The sequence below is a fragment of the Cebidichthys violaceus genome, unplaced genomic scaffold, assembly GCF_023349555.1.
Source record: "Cebidichthys violaceus isolate CVI_PGR_0920_01 unplaced genomic scaffold, fCebVio1.0.p SCAF_7, whole genome shotgun sequence".
Taxonomy (NCBI): domain Eukaryota; kingdom Metazoa; phylum Chordata; class Actinopteri; order Perciformes; family Stichaeidae; genus Cebidichthys; species Cebidichthys violaceus.
The window spans coordinates 15,601,680-15,618,499 of record NW_027176927.1 but is presented as its reverse complement, the minus strand read 5'-3'; the positions used below and the strand labels follow the sequence as shown (position 1 = coordinate 15,618,499).

At 39.4% G+C, this 16,820-nt stretch overlaps 2 protein-coding genes across 2 annotated transcripts; both read left to right on the top strand.

The window, feature by feature from the left end:
* Positions 1 to 4,964: 4,964 nt before the first annotated feature.
* Positions 4,965 to 8,358, top strand: LOC137891627 (C-reactive protein-like). The gene is made up of 6 exons (XM_068736347.1): positions 4,965 to 5,044; positions 5,138 to 5,164; positions 5,285 to 5,339; positions 7,411 to 7,513; positions 7,607 to 7,904; positions 8,055 to 8,358. The coding sequence occupies exons 3-6, from the start codon at positions 5,285 to 5,287 to the stop codon at positions 8,271 to 8,273; spliced, it is 675 nt and encodes a 224-aa protein (XP_068592448.1). The 5' UTR covers positions 4,965 to 5,044; positions 5,138 to 5,164; the 3' UTR covers positions 8,274 to 8,358.
* Positions 8,359 to 15,104: 6,746 nt separating this feature from the next.
* LOC137891071 (C-reactive protein-like) lies at positions 15,105 to 16,820 on the top strand. Its single transcript, XM_068735495.1, has 4 exons — positions 15,105 to 15,159; positions 15,912 to 16,014; positions 16,114 to 16,405; positions 16,557 to 16,820. Exons 1-4 carry the CDS (start codon positions 15,105 to 15,107, stop codon positions 16,818 to 16,820), a joined length of 714 nt encoding a protein of 237 aa, XP_068591596.1.

Sequence of the window (16,820 nt, the reverse complement as noted above, 5' to 3'; positions counted from 1 at the left end):
TGACGTCACCTGGTAAGTGGTTGAGTGTGAGAGGCTGCAAGCGCTCGAAATGGTGTAAATATGAATGGGACAACACTCTGCTGCAACATATCACGTTACCATGAAAACATAAGATGAAAAATTGTGGGTATGTATTTTATACTTTGTACTCCCTGATTTGAACGTCTTCAGGCTCTTTCCTCACAAGATGAGGTCATTTCATATAATCTATGTACTTGTTTTTGTCAAAACATCTTCAATGACAAAATCAAATATTGAAGTTTATTTTTCGTTCCATCCCTTAATGTTTCTGTGTAAGTATAATAAGACAGGCTCAACACACGTGAGCAGTCCTCTTTGTTTACCTTTTTTTTTAATGTCTCCATGCGTCCACTGGTTACCCCGTGTTTAACGTCACGTTGCTATGACTTGTGGGTAATTCCCTTAGGCTAAGTCAGCATACTATGCTGACTTACGGAAAGGGTTCATAAAGGGCTCAAAATGTCTGCCAGAGAGCCCTCAAACACTTGATGATTTGACAGTAGGACATCCCTAAACCCTCACGGACTTCGCGGGAGCGAGCCTCAAAGTCTGTGAGTCCGTAAGGGGGGACATTGGGATTTGGCCTTGGGATGTACCTATAGTCATTTAGCCATACCCATTAAGCTAACATTAGCATCCAGTTGAAACAGTAATACAGCAAACACACAATAAACACACACAATACCTACTTCCCGTTCAGCTAGGTGCTTAAATGTTAGTGAAGACATTCGTATTGCAGAGGAATATCTTATGAACACTTTTCTTTTAGTCTACACCATCAATTATCTTACTTTTCTTTATGGGAAGTCAAGTTACTATACTCTAACATGATTGGTATCTGCTTCCGGTTTCGCCAGGACTTCAAAATAAAGGACCCAAAACATAAAAAGGCACTTACAAAATATAAATTAGCAGGAAGTGATTATCTTAGGTAACTAGCAAATAACGGTTTGTAGGAAATATTCACCTTATTAACAAAACCTCTTAAGAGTCATTTACACCGTAAGCAAAACACTAACAAGACAATGAAACACACTGCTTGTTTGAGCAAGCCTTGCTTGCTGATTGCAAAGGCGGAGCTTCCACCTCTCAAGGACATAAGTAATCCAGTTTGAGTTTTAACTTCAGTGTATCCATCTCCTGGTGGACCAGCTGAACTTCTAAACTCACCTGCATTTGATAAGTATCTTGTTCTTGCTTTAAACTAAAGTGTCTTGATAGCTGTACTTAGGCCTGCTTTAAACTAACTTGCTTTAAACTGTCTCGATAGCTGTACTTAGGCCTGTCTCAGTGGCCTCAGTTGTGAAGTGCTGTCTGAGTTTCTGCTTGTTTGAAACTGCTTGTTTGAGCAAGCCTTGCTTGCTGATTGCAAAGGCAGTGCTTCCACTCCTGGCAGACAATGAGCAATCAGTACGCTTCCTTGCTCTCCCTTAACTTTCTTGCTCTAACTGAGACCTGGATCACACCAGAAAACACCACCACATCCGCAGCTCTGTCAGATGTGTACTCTTTCTCTCACACTCCCAGAGCTGCGAGGCGGGGTGGTGGTACTGGCCTGCTAATTTCCCCAAAATGGAAATACTCTCTTGTCTGTGTTCCTCAGTTCTCCCCGTCCTCTTTCGAATTTCATGCTGTTACTGTCACTTATCCAGTCAAGCTCATCATTGCTGTTGTGTATCGCCCACCAGGGCCTCTTGGTGAGTTCCTGGAGGAGCTTGACACATTAGTCTCTCACTTCCATGACGATGGCTCGGCGCTCATCCTGCTAAATGACTTCAACATCCAGACCGATAAGCTTGAACCTCTTCTTTCCTTCCTCTCCTCCTTTGACCTTTACCACTCTTCTTCTCCTCCTACCCAAAAGGCCGGCAACCAGCTGGATCTTATCTTCACTAGGCACTGTTCTACTGCTAACCTCTCTGTCACTCCCCTCCAGCTCTCTGACCACTATTTCATGTCCCACTCCGTCTCCCTATCCTCTGCCCCATCACTTCCTCCACCTACCCACATGGTTTCTACCCGGAGTCATCTCCGCTCCCTCTCCCCTGCTGATCTTTCCTCTTCTGTCACCTCTGCTCTCCCTGACCCTGAATCCTTCTCTCTCCTATCCCCTGACACTGCTACTGATCTTCTCCTCTCCACCCTTACTTCTTCTTTGGTCAAACTCTGTCCCTTCACCTCCAGGCCTGCACGCCCAACTCCACCTGCCCCGTGGCTGTCGGACTCAGTGCGTACTGATAGACGGAGCCTAAGAGAGGCTGAGCGTAAATGGAGAAAAGGCAAACTCCCGGAGGACCTTCTTAACTTCCAAGCTCTTCTTTCCACTTTTTCCTCCTCTCTATCTACAGCTAAAGCTGCGTTGTTCCGCTCTAAAATCCTAACCTCTGCTTCCAATCCTAAAAAACTCTTTGAAACTTTCACTTCACTCCTCCAACCCCCACCCCCTCCTGCTACTTCCTCCCTTCTCCCTGATGATTTCGCCAACTTCTTTGACAAGATGGTAAACGATATCAGATCCTCCTTCTCTCAGCCCCTCTCTCCCTGTCCAATCCTGCCCACACAGCTCTTCCTCCCATCTCCACGCCCCATCTGGCTCCTCTCTCCCCTAACAAGGTCCTCAACCTTGTTACGTCTAACCGCCCCACCACATGCTCCCTTGACGCGATCCCTTCCCCTCTTCTTCAGTCTATTGCGACTGAACTCCTTCCTTTCCTCACCCACCTCATCAACACATCTTTTGTTTCAGGATGCTTTCCCACGGCCTTCAAGACTGTCAGAGTCACCCCCCTTCTGAAGAAACCATCACTTGACCCCTCTGATGTCAAGAACTTCAGACCGGTTTCTCTTCTACCCTTTCTATCCAAAACACTTGAACGTGCTGTCTTTAACCAACTGTCTTCCTATCTCCACCTAAACAGCCTTTTGGACCCCCACCAGTCCAGGTTCAAAGTGGGTCACTCGACAGAGATGGCCCTCCTTGCGGTGACAGTCGCTTCATGCCGTGAGAGTTAACTCTCTCTCCTCTGTCCTGATTCTCCCGGACTTGTCTGCAGCGTTTGACACTGTGAACCATCAAATCCTCCTCTCCGCCCTCGAGGGGATGGGCGTCTCAGGCTCTGCACTCTACCGTGGTGATGCCAACTCGGACTGCGAGGAACCTGGGTGTGACCCTGGATGACCAACTGTCATTCTCTGCAAACATTTCATCCATTACACGCTCCTGCAGATTCCTGCTCTGCAACATCAGGAGGATTCGTCCCTTCCTCACTGACGAGACGGCGCAGGTTCTCATCCAGGCTCTTGTCATCTCCCGCCTGGACTACTGCAACTCTCTACTTGCCAGAGCCCCCGGCGTCAGCCATCAGACCTCTGGAGCTTGTCCAGAAAGCCGCAGCTCGCCTGGTGTTCAATCGCCCCAAGTTCTCCCACACAACTTCCTTTCTCCGTTCTCTACACTGGCTACCTGTAAGAGCTCGCATCCAGTTTAAGACTCTGGTGCTAGCCTACAGGGCAGTGAAAGGAACAGCTCCTTCGTATTTCTAGGCCATGGTCAAGCCCTACACCCCCGCCCGACCACTTCGCTCTGCTGCCTCGGGGCGATTGGTTGCCTCGTCGCTCAGAGGTCCTGGCGGCCAATCGACCCGGTCACGGCTGTTTTCTGTCCTGGGCCCACAGTGGTGGAATGAACTTCCCACTGACGTCAGGGCAGCGGAGTCGCTGCCCATCTTTCGGCGCAGGCTGAAAACCCACCTCTTCAGGAAGTGCTACCCTGAGCCTTCCACTTAGCACTTATTGTATTCATACTAGCTTGTTGCACTTATTGTATTCGTATTACTTATAGCACTAACTGTTTTTCTTGTTTCTGCACTGTACTTTGGCTCTGAGTTATGCTCTGCTTCATGCTCTTAGATGCTTGTTTGGAAAAGGAAATGTACTTCTGGTGACTCGTAGTTCTTTTGATTACCAATGTTGAATGCACTTATTGTAAGTCGCTTTGGATAAAAGCGTCTGCTAAATGACTGTAATGTAACACACAATGACCTAACTAAGCCCAGACACCCTAAGTAAGTGTCCTTCTCTTTCTCTGAAGAATCCGCTTTCTTCACGTCTGCAGGCAAATTGTCCTTCTCTTGGTTGCGAAACTTTTGTTATTCGTCCTGTGAATTGAAGACTGGTCTCTAAAAACAAGCAATGTTGCTGTGAGCTTCCTTACCTTGACTGAGGTTAGAGGGACAAGCGGTGCAGGTGCACTCGGTGATTTTGTAAATTGATGGCATCTGGTCGTAAAACCGGAAGTCCCGCCTCGGCATCCCTGGACTCCTCGAATGAGAGCAGTGCTGAGTTCTCTCAAACGAACAACCTCTGAATTTCACAGTTAGATGTGAAATGGGGTTTGGGGGTTTGAGTGATATCTGCAATCAGGCCTCTGAATGAACATACAGGCCCGATTCCTTTGTTTCAGAAGCACATGGTCCCAACACAATAACCTTTAATCTATGTGTGCAGATTCATTGTTGTGTACAGCTGATGCATGTGAAACGAAGAAGAAAACATTCAAATCACAACAGCATGCACAGTTGTTTGGGAACTGTGTAAGAAAATAGTGTACTCTTCAAGCTTAAGTATAGTAATTTAAACCAATATGAATACTTAAATTCAGAAATAGTAAAAACAAGACAGAAATTTACATTTTTAGAATATTTCATATTTCTTATTGTAGTGATTCATTCTTTCTGAAAGAGAAAATGTAAAAGCACAAAAAAATGCCTCACTTCATTTCAGCTTCATGGAGTACCTCCCAATAAGGTGACTATTTCAACATGAGGAGGACTTTGACTGTAAATTCTGTTGATTCAATGGAAAGTGGGAAACAGCTTTTTACACAACAGGAATCTGAAGCCAAAAAAATATTGTAGATAAGGAAAGACACACAGAGACATGCAGGCAGAAATGAGGGGCAGTGATTGCATAAAACCCACACTCCTGTTCATGCTGCACACAACATCCAGACACTGATTTCAAGGTAAGATCTACACATGACAAACTATCGGAATTTAAAGTTATTGTAATATTTGAAAACCTTTTGTTTTATTTGTATTTTTTAAACTTTTTCCAGCTGCATTGTTTATTCCAGCAGTTCAAGGTAAATCAGAGTTAATTCATTTGTTGTACATAGAGTACTAAAAGCAAATCAAAAGTGTTGACTTAATTTGATCAAAAACAAATCAAGTGTCTTCATGGTCTCTTTTACCCTATATATTAGATGACGTTTTTTCTGCTGTTGGTGATGTTAACAGCATGTGCTGCAACTCCTCAAGGTAAAAAAAATCCTTATTTAACAGAGGGAACAACAAAAGGAAATGTTGGAATTTGTAGCAGTTTGTTGCCTTTTCCCTCAAATTTGCTTACACACCCATCATGCAATACTCTTTTAGACAAAAGAAACATGTTTTTTTTTTCCAAATTCAAGGTTTTAAAACCTTATACACCCGTAGGTCCCCCATTGGGACGCAGAGTACATCAAAACTTAGAGAGTTTTGTGTTAAAAGTAACTGGCAGAGAACCCACGAAGAACGAATATAGTGATGTTATAGTTCTGCAGAAACCTCAGCGTCCTGGGAACAACATGAACTAGGTCACTTCTACATGAGACAAACACATCTCCCATCAGCCAAGCAAACAAATAACAAAATATCATAAATCATACTCGATATGACTGGGACAGACCGGAGAAAACAGCTGCTACACTCCGTTAGCAACGTGCTACCTGCGAACATGCAGCATGAAAAAGCACGAGCGCCTGACGGAGATTACGGACATAGTTTCCATTTCTCTCCCCTGTAAACCATCGCAGAGATATTCAGCTTCGAACACAAAAAGTCACACAGCTTTCATCGAATATTGTACTTACTTTTGGTCGAATCTCAGCGAAAAAATGGAATATCTCCGTACTTCCACTGCATGTTTGTCCAGCTGCTGGTGCTCCGTGTGAATCCGTTCGATTCGTGTCTCTCCGACACTCCTCGGATTCTTGAGAGGGTTGGAAGCTCAGCAAATCAGATTTCAGAGCTGGACGTTTTTGAGCTTTATTGGCTAATAGTGCTGTCAATCATCTAGCTTTCAATTCCAGGCAATTCTATTGGCTCCTATGGTTCGAAGGATGTCTCAATGGTGAAAATCGGAGAAGGGGGGGCTGAGATACAGCCCTGAACAGAGAGTCTGAAGCAGTATTTGACCTTAAACTAAATAACTAAAAAGGGCATAGAAAGAGCTTAAAACACTCAAAAAAGGTCAAATCTTCGGTCTATTGATTCATTGAACATCATGAGTGATACATAGAAGTGATATAGAGTGTTTTTGAATTTAAAAAATACTTTTTTATTCAAATATTGGAATATTTGATCAGTTTTCTAATTTGAAATGCTCTATATTTCATAAATGTTTCACTGTATCTATGTATAGCTGTGTATATAGAGCCTATATCAGTTGTTCTAAGAGCCCAGCATATTAAAAGTCTTGGATACCCATACTTTCCAAAAAACAATACCCTAAAAGTGCTGTTTTTCAAGATCGAGCTTTTGAGTTTTCCAAGTTCTGCTGTGTTCCATCCTTATCTTATGTGAACCTGTACCATGTATTCTGATAGTTCCATGATTATTCTCATCTCAAAAATATATAATAAAAAAAATATTTTTTTTTTAATTTTTTTTTTTTATACAATTAATTAGGTATTTCTAATCTTTATTCTAGCTGAGGCCTGCAAATAGGCCTCGGGTGTCAATTAAAGTATATTAATAGCAGATTTCTGAACTGGGCAAAATATGTCAGATATCTCTACTTATATTACCAATGTTGTCTTTAAGCATATGTCTGCAATATTTGAAATAATACATTTATTATTTTCCATTTTCATATAAAATGTTCAGTAACATTGTTCTACAAAATTACAAGAATTACGGGTAACAAATCTAACAGAACAGAAAAGTAAACAACAGACTATTATGTTTTAATATCAAACTTGGATGTTTTAATGATTTCATAACTGTTGTTAATGTGTTTAATTGTGGACATTTTCTTGACTCAAGACCGCCAAAACACTGGTGCTCCTTCCACTTTCAATCATTACTGCATTTGAAGATAAAATGTACCTATATATACTTGTGTAAAACAAATGGATACCAGGCAAAACAATAAGCAAACCAAAAAACTAAGTGGAATATCAAAAATGTTTTTTAATGACTGTATGTAGTGTCTCTATTTGTATAAGACATCTTAGTTGACATCATAGCAAGTATTTTCACTGCTACACCATATGGCTGGAAATAATAATCCATGCTGATAAACAAATCGATATTAAAAAATAAATAAATCATCCCTGTCTGTTTTCAGATCTGTCAGGCAAAATGTTAATTTTCCCACAACAAACCAACACAGCTCATGTGAGGCTGACAGCATCAACACAGAGTTTTGGTGCTGTAACCGTCTGTCACAGGTAAAACTGAATGTTCAAAATGTACAAAACAACCCATTGTATCTCTGACTTTGAAAAGTATCGTGCGTGATAATGTCTTTTCAATGCCTACAGGTCCTTCACAGACCTTAAGAGAGACCACGTCCTTTTCTCTTTGGCCACACCCAGTTCTGCCAATGACTTTGTGATTTTCTGGGACGAAGCAAATAAAGAGATGGATCCCCATATCAAGAATGTAAAGACAGAATATAAAGGGTGGGACTACAAGTCGAACATGTGGCACTCTATTTGTACGACATGGGACTCTGAGTCCGGACTGGTGCAGCTGTGGTTTGATGGACAACCTTCAATTAAGAAGTTTATCAGCTCTGGATCAAACATCGGTGGCTCTACTATAATTATCTTAGGACAGGTACAGTTTTATTAATAAGCACCATAATAAATGGTCTAAATAAACACATTTATTATTGGTTTATTGTGTGTATCTAGTGTATAGATTTCAGTAAAATATTGTACAATTTAGCTTTTTTTAACTATCTCAAACCGCATTTGTAATCTACAGGAGCAGGATTCCCATGGTGGGGGGTTTGACTCGACGCAGTGTTTTACTGGCATGATGTCTGATGTCCACATGTGGGACTACACCCTTTCCCCCTGTGAGATCCAGAAGTACATGAAAGGACTAAACTTCACCCCAGGGAATGTGCTCAACTGGAGTGCGCTGGAGTTCCAGATCACAGGGAGAGTGCTGATAGAAGATAAACAAAAGAACTGTGACTAAAATTTTAAACAAAATTACAATAATTTCAGTTACGCAAATCAAGTGAGTTTGAAATATTTCTCAATAAAGTCCTGCTACAAAAGTATCTCTTCACAGTCATCTTTATTGTGTGGTTAAACATGAAAATGTTTGTCCAGAGGCAGAAATGTTTGATTCTAATGCTGTAATCATGCTGATGTGATATTTTCTTTGCGTTACAAGATTACATACAAAGTCTATGCAATGAGGCGAAATATCCCCGGGCGGCGTGAACGGATGCTAATGCATGATGCGAATACTCACCAGTTGTACTTTTTCAACTCTGACGCAAAATCTGTGTGACGCTGTGTCTCGAAAGCCTATCAGCGTTGAGAATATTGTAGCCGTAAGTGGGCACCCAGAGCTCTATGATACCTCATATTAGTAGAGACCAGATTAAACTATGTGTATATAAATGTATGTGTATAAACCATATGGTACAGGGAACAATAGCATGCTACTCCCTGGAGAGGCAGGAATGGGTAGTCCGAAATGTCAAGAGGCAGAATGGCAAAACTACTAACAAAGTAAAAAAAAGTTATTAATTAGTTGGCATGCTTGTAGACTAAATGCAACCATTTGGCTTAAGTATGTATTTGCTTCAGGTGGTTATCTGAGATTACTTTGGCGTTTGTTTTTTGCAGTAAAGTAGCTTTAAAATAAAAATGTGACATTCACCAGTATTTCAAAACATTCAGGGATACACCACTCATCATTAAATGTCATTCTACAATCTGTGTGATTATGATCCCTAACATTATTTTCTGTCTGTTTTAATTTCCTAGCTTTTCAAAATCAGATATGAATCCAAGACAAGAGAAAAATAAAAGAGTGAATCAATTGGCCACATGTAATGCTTATCACTCTGCATCTTTACTCAGGTATTTAGCCCACCAACCACATTGTCTTGGTTTTGTCTTGCTGCACAGACACTCTTTTCAGTTTACAACTGAAAGGCGGTGATGGTGCTCCATGCCTGTTGATTATGTAAGGAGGTAATTGTTTTCTTTTTTTAACATGTTGGGCATGACAACTTTATGAAGATCATATAGGGGCTGTGGATTTGCCAGCTTGTTTTACATTTTCTCTGCCCCCTGCCCCACTGGCCAAAAATGTATAAACACAGCTTTAAATGAGTTTTGATATTTCACTTTGCACTGATCTCATTTTTAGACACTTAAATATATCTTCATTCAATGGGACAGCAATACTTTGTAGTCACTCCCTTATATGTGAACAGTCCTATTCTTAGAATATTGGCACAGGGCTAAAGTTTCTCCATGTTTCATCACTTTCCCAGTTCTTTGATAGTAAATCACACACACTCTGACATGGACTTTTGATTGTTCATGCAAGTCATTCTGTGCAGCCAGATGCTGGCAGTCTCTCAATCAGTAAAACTACTAGTCTGTCCCATGGATCCACATTCATAATGAGAATGCTACAGAGGCTGGTAATTAACAAAGCCATGTGGGCACATAAAATACCAAACATTTTTTTCTGAAGCTACCCAGACACTTCACTTTTGTTGAAACTTCTCATTAAGCTCATGAGAAGAAACTGACTCACAGAGAGTCTGGACTTTTCTGTATACATCTGTTTTGGCACCATTTAGCATCTACATGTACCTTCCACAGACAAATACTGAGTGAATTCTTCATGACATTTAGTGCACGATATGTGTTTTTACCCACAAGTTACTTATGCTCTTGGACACACTATAACTGGTAGAACAAGGAAACAGGAGCCTATTATCTCCCTCCCAATATGAAATTAATTTGAGTACATGTTGGTTTGTTGAGGAAGGTGCAAATTTCTCTCACTGTTCAACATTTACATGAGCCGTGAACATGTGATATTTGAGAAATTATTGTTCACTTAATGTGCTTAGCTCACACAGGTTTTCTGTAAGGGGACTTGCCTGACCCTTTAAGACGTCGTGCACTTCTCCTTTGTCGCTACTTTTTTCCTTTGTAATTCCAAAGTAGTATAGTTCCAAAGAGGGGAATGTTTACTTGTTTCTGTACTTCACTAACAATATTTATGTCTTGCTTTCGCTTCTTGAGAAGGTACCTTTGATTAATATAGCTTGTGAAATTGCATTTGATTATTAATGGGTTCCAAATGAGGGATGATTGTTGACACCTGAGTTAAAGTGGCACTAATTCCAGAGATCCTCCCTGATTGGCCACAGACAGCAGGTGGCAGGTTATAAAAGGTCTTGGAGGAACTGGCTGATCTGGGTTTTTCCCACTCTCTAGGGAAATGAAGCAAGGCCAATGCTTTGTCTACCAGAAGGTTCTCCCTTGATGATTGCAAACCAGTCTTAATTTGAGAGTTCTACTGAGCAACGTAAAAAAAAAATTGTGTTCATACACTAATCACTAGATTTCAATTGTGTGAATATTTCACTGCCATGTTTTTGATTGTCTGCAGAGAACCTTAGATGATAACCTAATGATATGGGTTATTTTGTGCTTTTTTTGCCAGTCAAATGAAGTTACTTTTTGTAGAAAATCGGGAAGTATGGTCCTGCATGCAGGACCATACTTCCCGCTCACACTACCAACCATCCTCAAGTACAGCTATGTCTTTATGGCCAAATCCCAATGCCCTCCCTAAACCCTAAGCCCTGAACTCTCAAGGACTTAATTGACTTAATCACCTGGTAAGTGGTTGAGTGTAAGAGGCTGCAAGGTTACCATGAAAACGACAAAAAATAAGATGTATAATTGTGGGTATTTATTTTATTCTTTGTACTCCCTGATTTGAACGTCTTCAGGCTCTAATTTCATATAATCTATGTACTTGTTTTTGTCAAAACATCTTTGATGACAAAATCAAATATTTGATGGATAAATAAATAAATGGTGGTAAAGAACAGTGGTTCTTTTTTTTGCTAAATGTTAATGTCAACCTAACATTTATTTATTATCACAAAAAAATACAGCAGAGGCTGATGAGAATGTGATAAGTTTTGCATATATTTAGTAAACCAAATGTCACAAAAATATTCATATTGCACCAAGGAACAGCAACTGCTGCTGGTGAAGAAATACTCCGGTGCATAACTTCTCATAAAACAGCAAATTGAGGATTTAACATACATTTGTATATTGCTGAGGACAAAGACATCTGCAATGAATAAATAAAAAGAATGAAATTGAAAGCGGATGTTGTTGGACAGAGTTGGGATAACTATTTTCCTCTGTTTCCAGACTCTGTGCTATGCTAAGCTAACCAACTGCTGGATCCAGCAACAGTACATGTTTAGGGCAATCTGACATACAATACATTTGTAATAATCTTCTCATCTTACTCTTGGCAGGTCAGCGAATAAGTGTATTTCAAATTTCTAACTATTCCTTGTGATATGTTGTATGTGTTCAAACAATACATTGTAAAAAATATAGTGTTCTACAGTAGCTGTTATATCAAATGACTATTGGTTGTATTTGAGGGAAGATCTAAATATTTTAGATTTTTGAAGTTGTAAAGTTGTATTGTGATTAATTATTTCTGTAGCTCAATAACTAGCTACGCTTAACAATAACATGTCCTAATTAAGGAAATTGTAAATAATATATTGGATATCATTTAAAGACTTCACTTACTCTGTTTCTGGCATGATTAGAAAAATAAATTTACTGTGGAATCATAAGTTATTGCTGCAAAAAACAGGATCTGATAAGTAGCTGTAAGAGGTTATCCTTTAATAATACTTTTGTAATACTGTAGATTAAAATGTATTTTAATCTACAAGAATGGGAAGATCTCTACCACAAATGTCTTTATAGTAAATATAAAGTTGTTTTCTGGATTTAATGCAAGGCAACTATGAGTTTGAAATTAGCTAATTTCTCTTCAGCATGACTGTTGAATCTCAGAGTCAGTGTCCATTAGCTAGTGCACAATGATTGCTTTCAGCTGCAGCAAGTGTTCCTGTTAAAGTTGTACTCAGCTGTTTATTTATGCTCATATAGAAGTGAGCCTTCATAGCTGGACATACATAATCATAATAGGGGTTTCAGGGTTGCCTAGTTGTGTGAAATTAAACATGAGTGCAAATGATAAATGTAAGCTAGCTTTTTTCACAGTTTTTCTGTATGTTGCTACATCTTAATTCTCTCCTAAGGCAATGTTGGCATACTCTATCTAACTTGTACATCAGCACGCACACGCACGCACGCACACACACACACACACACACACACACACACACACACACACACACACACACACACACACACACACACACACACACACACTCTCACGTAACCCAACAGCAGGAAATTGGTTAATATCAAAAGCAGTTATTTGGTAATAGGAGAACAAAACAACATGAGAAGCTGTAAGGAATTGCAGATTGTGTGTGCAGATAATGCTGTTAGATGCTAGATAACAGGATGCCTCTGACTAAATGTTTTGCTTTGGGCAAAAAAGACGCTGCATATTTCTCTTGTAGCACAAGACTGTCATGGAGACAGCTGCTCTATCCTCCTCTCTTCCCTCCTCTGCATCTCTATCATCTGACAAAGTTCTGTTTTGCACATACTAACTTCTTCTGCTATGCGGCCTTGCCCACATGTTGTCACTACTGAGTCCGAGTCACATGTGAACCCTGCTGCTCTACATTAACCTTATTCACACTAGACTGTGACTTATTCACTCAGCATGTGAATCACTATCCAAAATATGTGTTTGTACACTGTGTTCTTTTAAAAATACTATTAGGCAAACCACTAATAAGACACTTGTCACATTGACACATGAATTATAGCCAGTGTGTACGTACTGTAATTGCAATGGTATGTGTCTGATCTTGTTTTCTTCTTTTGAAGTCAAAGATGAGCCATCTGACACCAGGCCTCATGCAAGAACAAGCCAAAAAAGCCAAACAAGCTGATTCTCGTCAGTAGTTAGGCCTTTTCTTGGACTGGAATTTTCTGTTATAGGTAGGATAAAAATTCCCCGTGGTCCAAACCTGTCAAACCAGTGATTTGCTTTTCTCCACAGGGAAAAAAAAAACACTAAAATGGCCTGAAATTTTGATGCCTGAATATGATAGCATAACTAAGACCAACTCGATGCATAAAAAATATTCTGGTTACGTCATCATTATCATCATCATTAGGGCTTGTCAATTTACGGAGAGTCTTATTTTAACATTATAACATTATTCAGCAAAACTGTATTTTTTCAGTTAAATGACCAGTGGCTGCTGAGTTCACCAGTTGGATTTCTGTGTGATAAAATTACAGTTACTGTACTTTACTGTGGCGGCGAGGATCCTCTTTGCATTTCTTTGAGTGTTTTCCTTTCTTTCTTAACTAACCCACACATGTATTCCCACACATACACTCCTACATTACCAACAGTGGACTTTCATGTTATTCTAATCAAATGTCAACTTGTGTTTCTGGTCAATTTAAAAAAAATAAAATGGAATAAAAAATTTACTTTTAAGGCCTTTTCCCAGTACATTACTGCAAATGTGCTTTTTATTGTTTTAATACTTGATATTAACCAAACCTGCTCCTGCCAGTTCCCAACATGTATATATAAATATGTATAAATATGTATAAATAAATATATGTGTGTGTGTGTGTGTGTGTGTGTGTGTGTGTGTGTGTGTGTGTGTGTGAGAGAGTGTGAGTGTGAGAGAGAGTGAAAAAGCACTTTTTATCAGATATAAAAATCTTTTAAATTTTAGAATGTAACAATTAAAGTAAACTTTAGTGTGATTGAAGAGTGTTTCTCTCTCTCTCTTGTTCACCAACTACATCTTATCTTGTCTGGAAGCTCTGGAAGCAGAGAGTTTTCCGCCGGCTGACTTGAGTGTGCTCTGTCTAGTCGTCTCGGTCTGATCCCTCTTCAGGGTTAATCCCTCCAGCTGATCTGATACACTTCTCCTGGAAACATTCGCTCTGAGCTTCAGGCTTCTCCTCAGTCACTATAGGATCTCATCACATCAGTGGAGAGAGGAACGTGCAGCTCCTCCATCACTGAAGTCCTCTACAGAGAGATGTAATATCTGGTGAGGCAATCAAAACACAAATCAATCAACCAAAAACAATGGTCTTTCCATCCTATATATGGACCGACTATTTCTATGACTATCCGTGACTACACAACTTTGTGAACAAATATGCTTATGTCTGTCAGCATGATCTTGTAGATTATTGACATAGTCTTGAATTGTCTGATGTCATTAAAAATCCACCTGATAATTCATTGCTGCCCCTCATTGCCCTGCCAGCAGCATGTACCATATGGTTTCAATGAGCTACATGTAGCTGGTTCATCAATCTCATAAAGTGAAACACTTTGTAAGGTGATGTGACTTATTATTTTGTTGATAGGTGTAATGACCTTAGCCAAATACCTTTTTAAAAATGCTCTACAAAAACAAAATGTTCCTCCTATTATAATTACCTGTATTACCAGTATGGTCTGCTTTTGACAGAAAAGTGTACAGAAAACAAGTTCAGCAGGTTTCCACATGGCATTTTAATGATGATGTGTCCCACCAATGAGAGTGTGTACAAGGAAGTAAATTAACATAAGCAGTGAGGGTATAAAACAAGCTCCTATTCACTGTTTTGCACAACATCCTGAAAGTTGAAGGTAAGATCAAAATACATTCAGAGTATTAATTAATGTTACTGCACTTTTGTAATCTGTATTGTGCTGTATACCGTGTCATGCAATTGTGTAAGTGTACACTGGTAGTTATACCGTCTCAAGATAATTTGATTTAGTGGATTTACACTAGCATTTTCCTTAATGTCTCTTTATTTGTCTTTGCATCAGATGGCATTTCTTCTTCTCCTGGTGATGCTGACAGCATGTGCTGCAATTCCTGAAGGTAGAACATATATGCTTAATAAACAAAGGGAAAACAAGAGGGAATTTCAAAATACATATACATACACATATAGACAGTGTCATTCACCTTATCATTTGCAAACAACACTTTCTGAAATGAATAGGATAAAACAGCTATATATTGCAACTTGGAAAAACATGGAATGTATGTCTCAATTACATATGTTGAATAAGTCTACTATGCTTGTCATTTTAGGTTACATGTTGCACAAATATTTTAAGATTATAATAGAATTTTATTCAACTCTTTTTTTTCAACTTTGTTTTATACTGTACAGGATACTTTTAAAAGTGTACTGTAAAATATGTTATACTTATACATATTTATCATATTCCAACCGGACATTAATTTGTTTAATTCACAGACTTGACATCAAAGAGGTAAAGAATAAATTATTCTGTTTGCAGGAGAAACCTACCTTTAAATCTGTGCAAAACAGAAAGGGGATTTTGATAACCATGCATGTTTGCTTAGCCTCCTCTTCATAACATTCATGAATCTTAAATGATGAAGTGGCCACATGGGGAGCAGTTGTCATACGTAACCCATCAGATTTCAAGAATCAGTGGTTCATGTGCGTCCATATGTTCCTAATTATTTTGTAAAACGACTATCACCAAACAGTAGATTCAGCAGGTTCTGGGGTTATCACATCTGAAATACTTTGCATTGTATGCTATATCATTTGTTCATTAATTACATGGACATTTAGCGTTCTTCTTTTTTTGTAGATTTGTCTGGTACAATGTTCGTCTTCCCAGAAGAAACCAGTACAGCTAATGTGAGATTGGCAACATCAGCACACAGTTTCAGTGCTGTAACTGTCTGTCTCAGGTAATGTTTTTAGTGCAAAATGCTTGAATGAACTCACTTTATCTCTGACTATAAAAGCATCATATTTAATTTTTTCTTTTTTTCTTTCAATGCCTGCAGATCCATTACAGACCTCAGCCGAAACCACGCGCTATTCTCTCTGTCCACATCCTCTGTTCACAATGCCTTCCTGATATTCAAATCTGCTACAAGTGATGTGATTGATCTCCATGTTCAGAATAAAAAGACAGGATATGGAGCGCAGGACTACAAACTGAACGCATGGCAGTCTATTTGTTCTACATGGGACTCTAAATCTGGTCTGGTGCAGCTCTGGTTAGAGGGAAAGCCTTCAATTATGAAATTTGTTGGTGGATCAGAAATCAAAAATCCCATTGCTATCCTTGGACAAGTGAGTTTAATTGATAAACATAGTTTATGAATTCCAGAAATGTCTGTAGATTGATACATTTTGTGTTAATTTTAAGTCTGTAAAGTATTGATTTTTAAAAGAAAAATCAGCAAGTAAATGTTTTTATCTTAACTCTTTGCAATCACTACAGGAGCAGGATAGCCATGGCGGGACGTTTGACAGGAAGCAGTCTTTTGTTGGCATGATGTGTGATGTCCACATGTGGAACTACATCCTTTCACCCTGTGAGATCAAGCGCTACGTGGATGATCTAAACTTCACCCCAGGGAATTTGATCAACTGGAGGGCGCTGGAGTACAAGTCCATAGGAAGAGTGCTGATAGAAAACAAACAAACACCATGTATGCCCACAAAATGCAATGCAGATGGAAAAGATGCCAACGTCAAGAACTAA

What these genes read in the sequence shown, in the direction of transcription:
- LOC137891627 (XM_068736347.1), top strand. Translation starts at nt 5,285, where the DNA reads ATGACGTTTTTTCTGCTGTTGGTGATGTTAACAGCATGTGCTGCAACT. An exon ending in GCTGTAACCGTCTGTCACAG is followed by an intron (nt 7,514 to 7,606) that starts GTAAAACTGAAT and finishes CAATGCCTACAG; the next exon opens with GTCCTTCACAGACCTTAAGA. An exon ending in CTATAATTATCTTAGGACAG is followed by an intron (nt 7,905 to 8,054) that starts GTACAGTTTTAT and finishes TGTAATCTACAG; the next exon opens with GAGCAGGATTCCCATGGTGG.
- LOC137891071 (XM_068735495.1), top strand. Translation starts at nt 15,105, where the DNA reads ATGGCATTTCTTCTTCTCCTGGTGATGCTGACAGCATGTGCTGCAATT. An exon ending in ATGTGCTGCAATTCCTGAAG is followed by an intron (nt 15,160 to 15,911) that starts GTAGAACATATA and finishes CTTTTTTTGTAG; the next exon opens with ATTTGTCTGGTACAATGTTC. An exon ending in GCTGTAACTGTCTGTCTCAG is followed by an intron (nt 16,015 to 16,113) that starts GTAATGTTTTTA and finishes CAATGCCTGCAG; the next exon opens with ATCCATTACAGACCTCAGCC.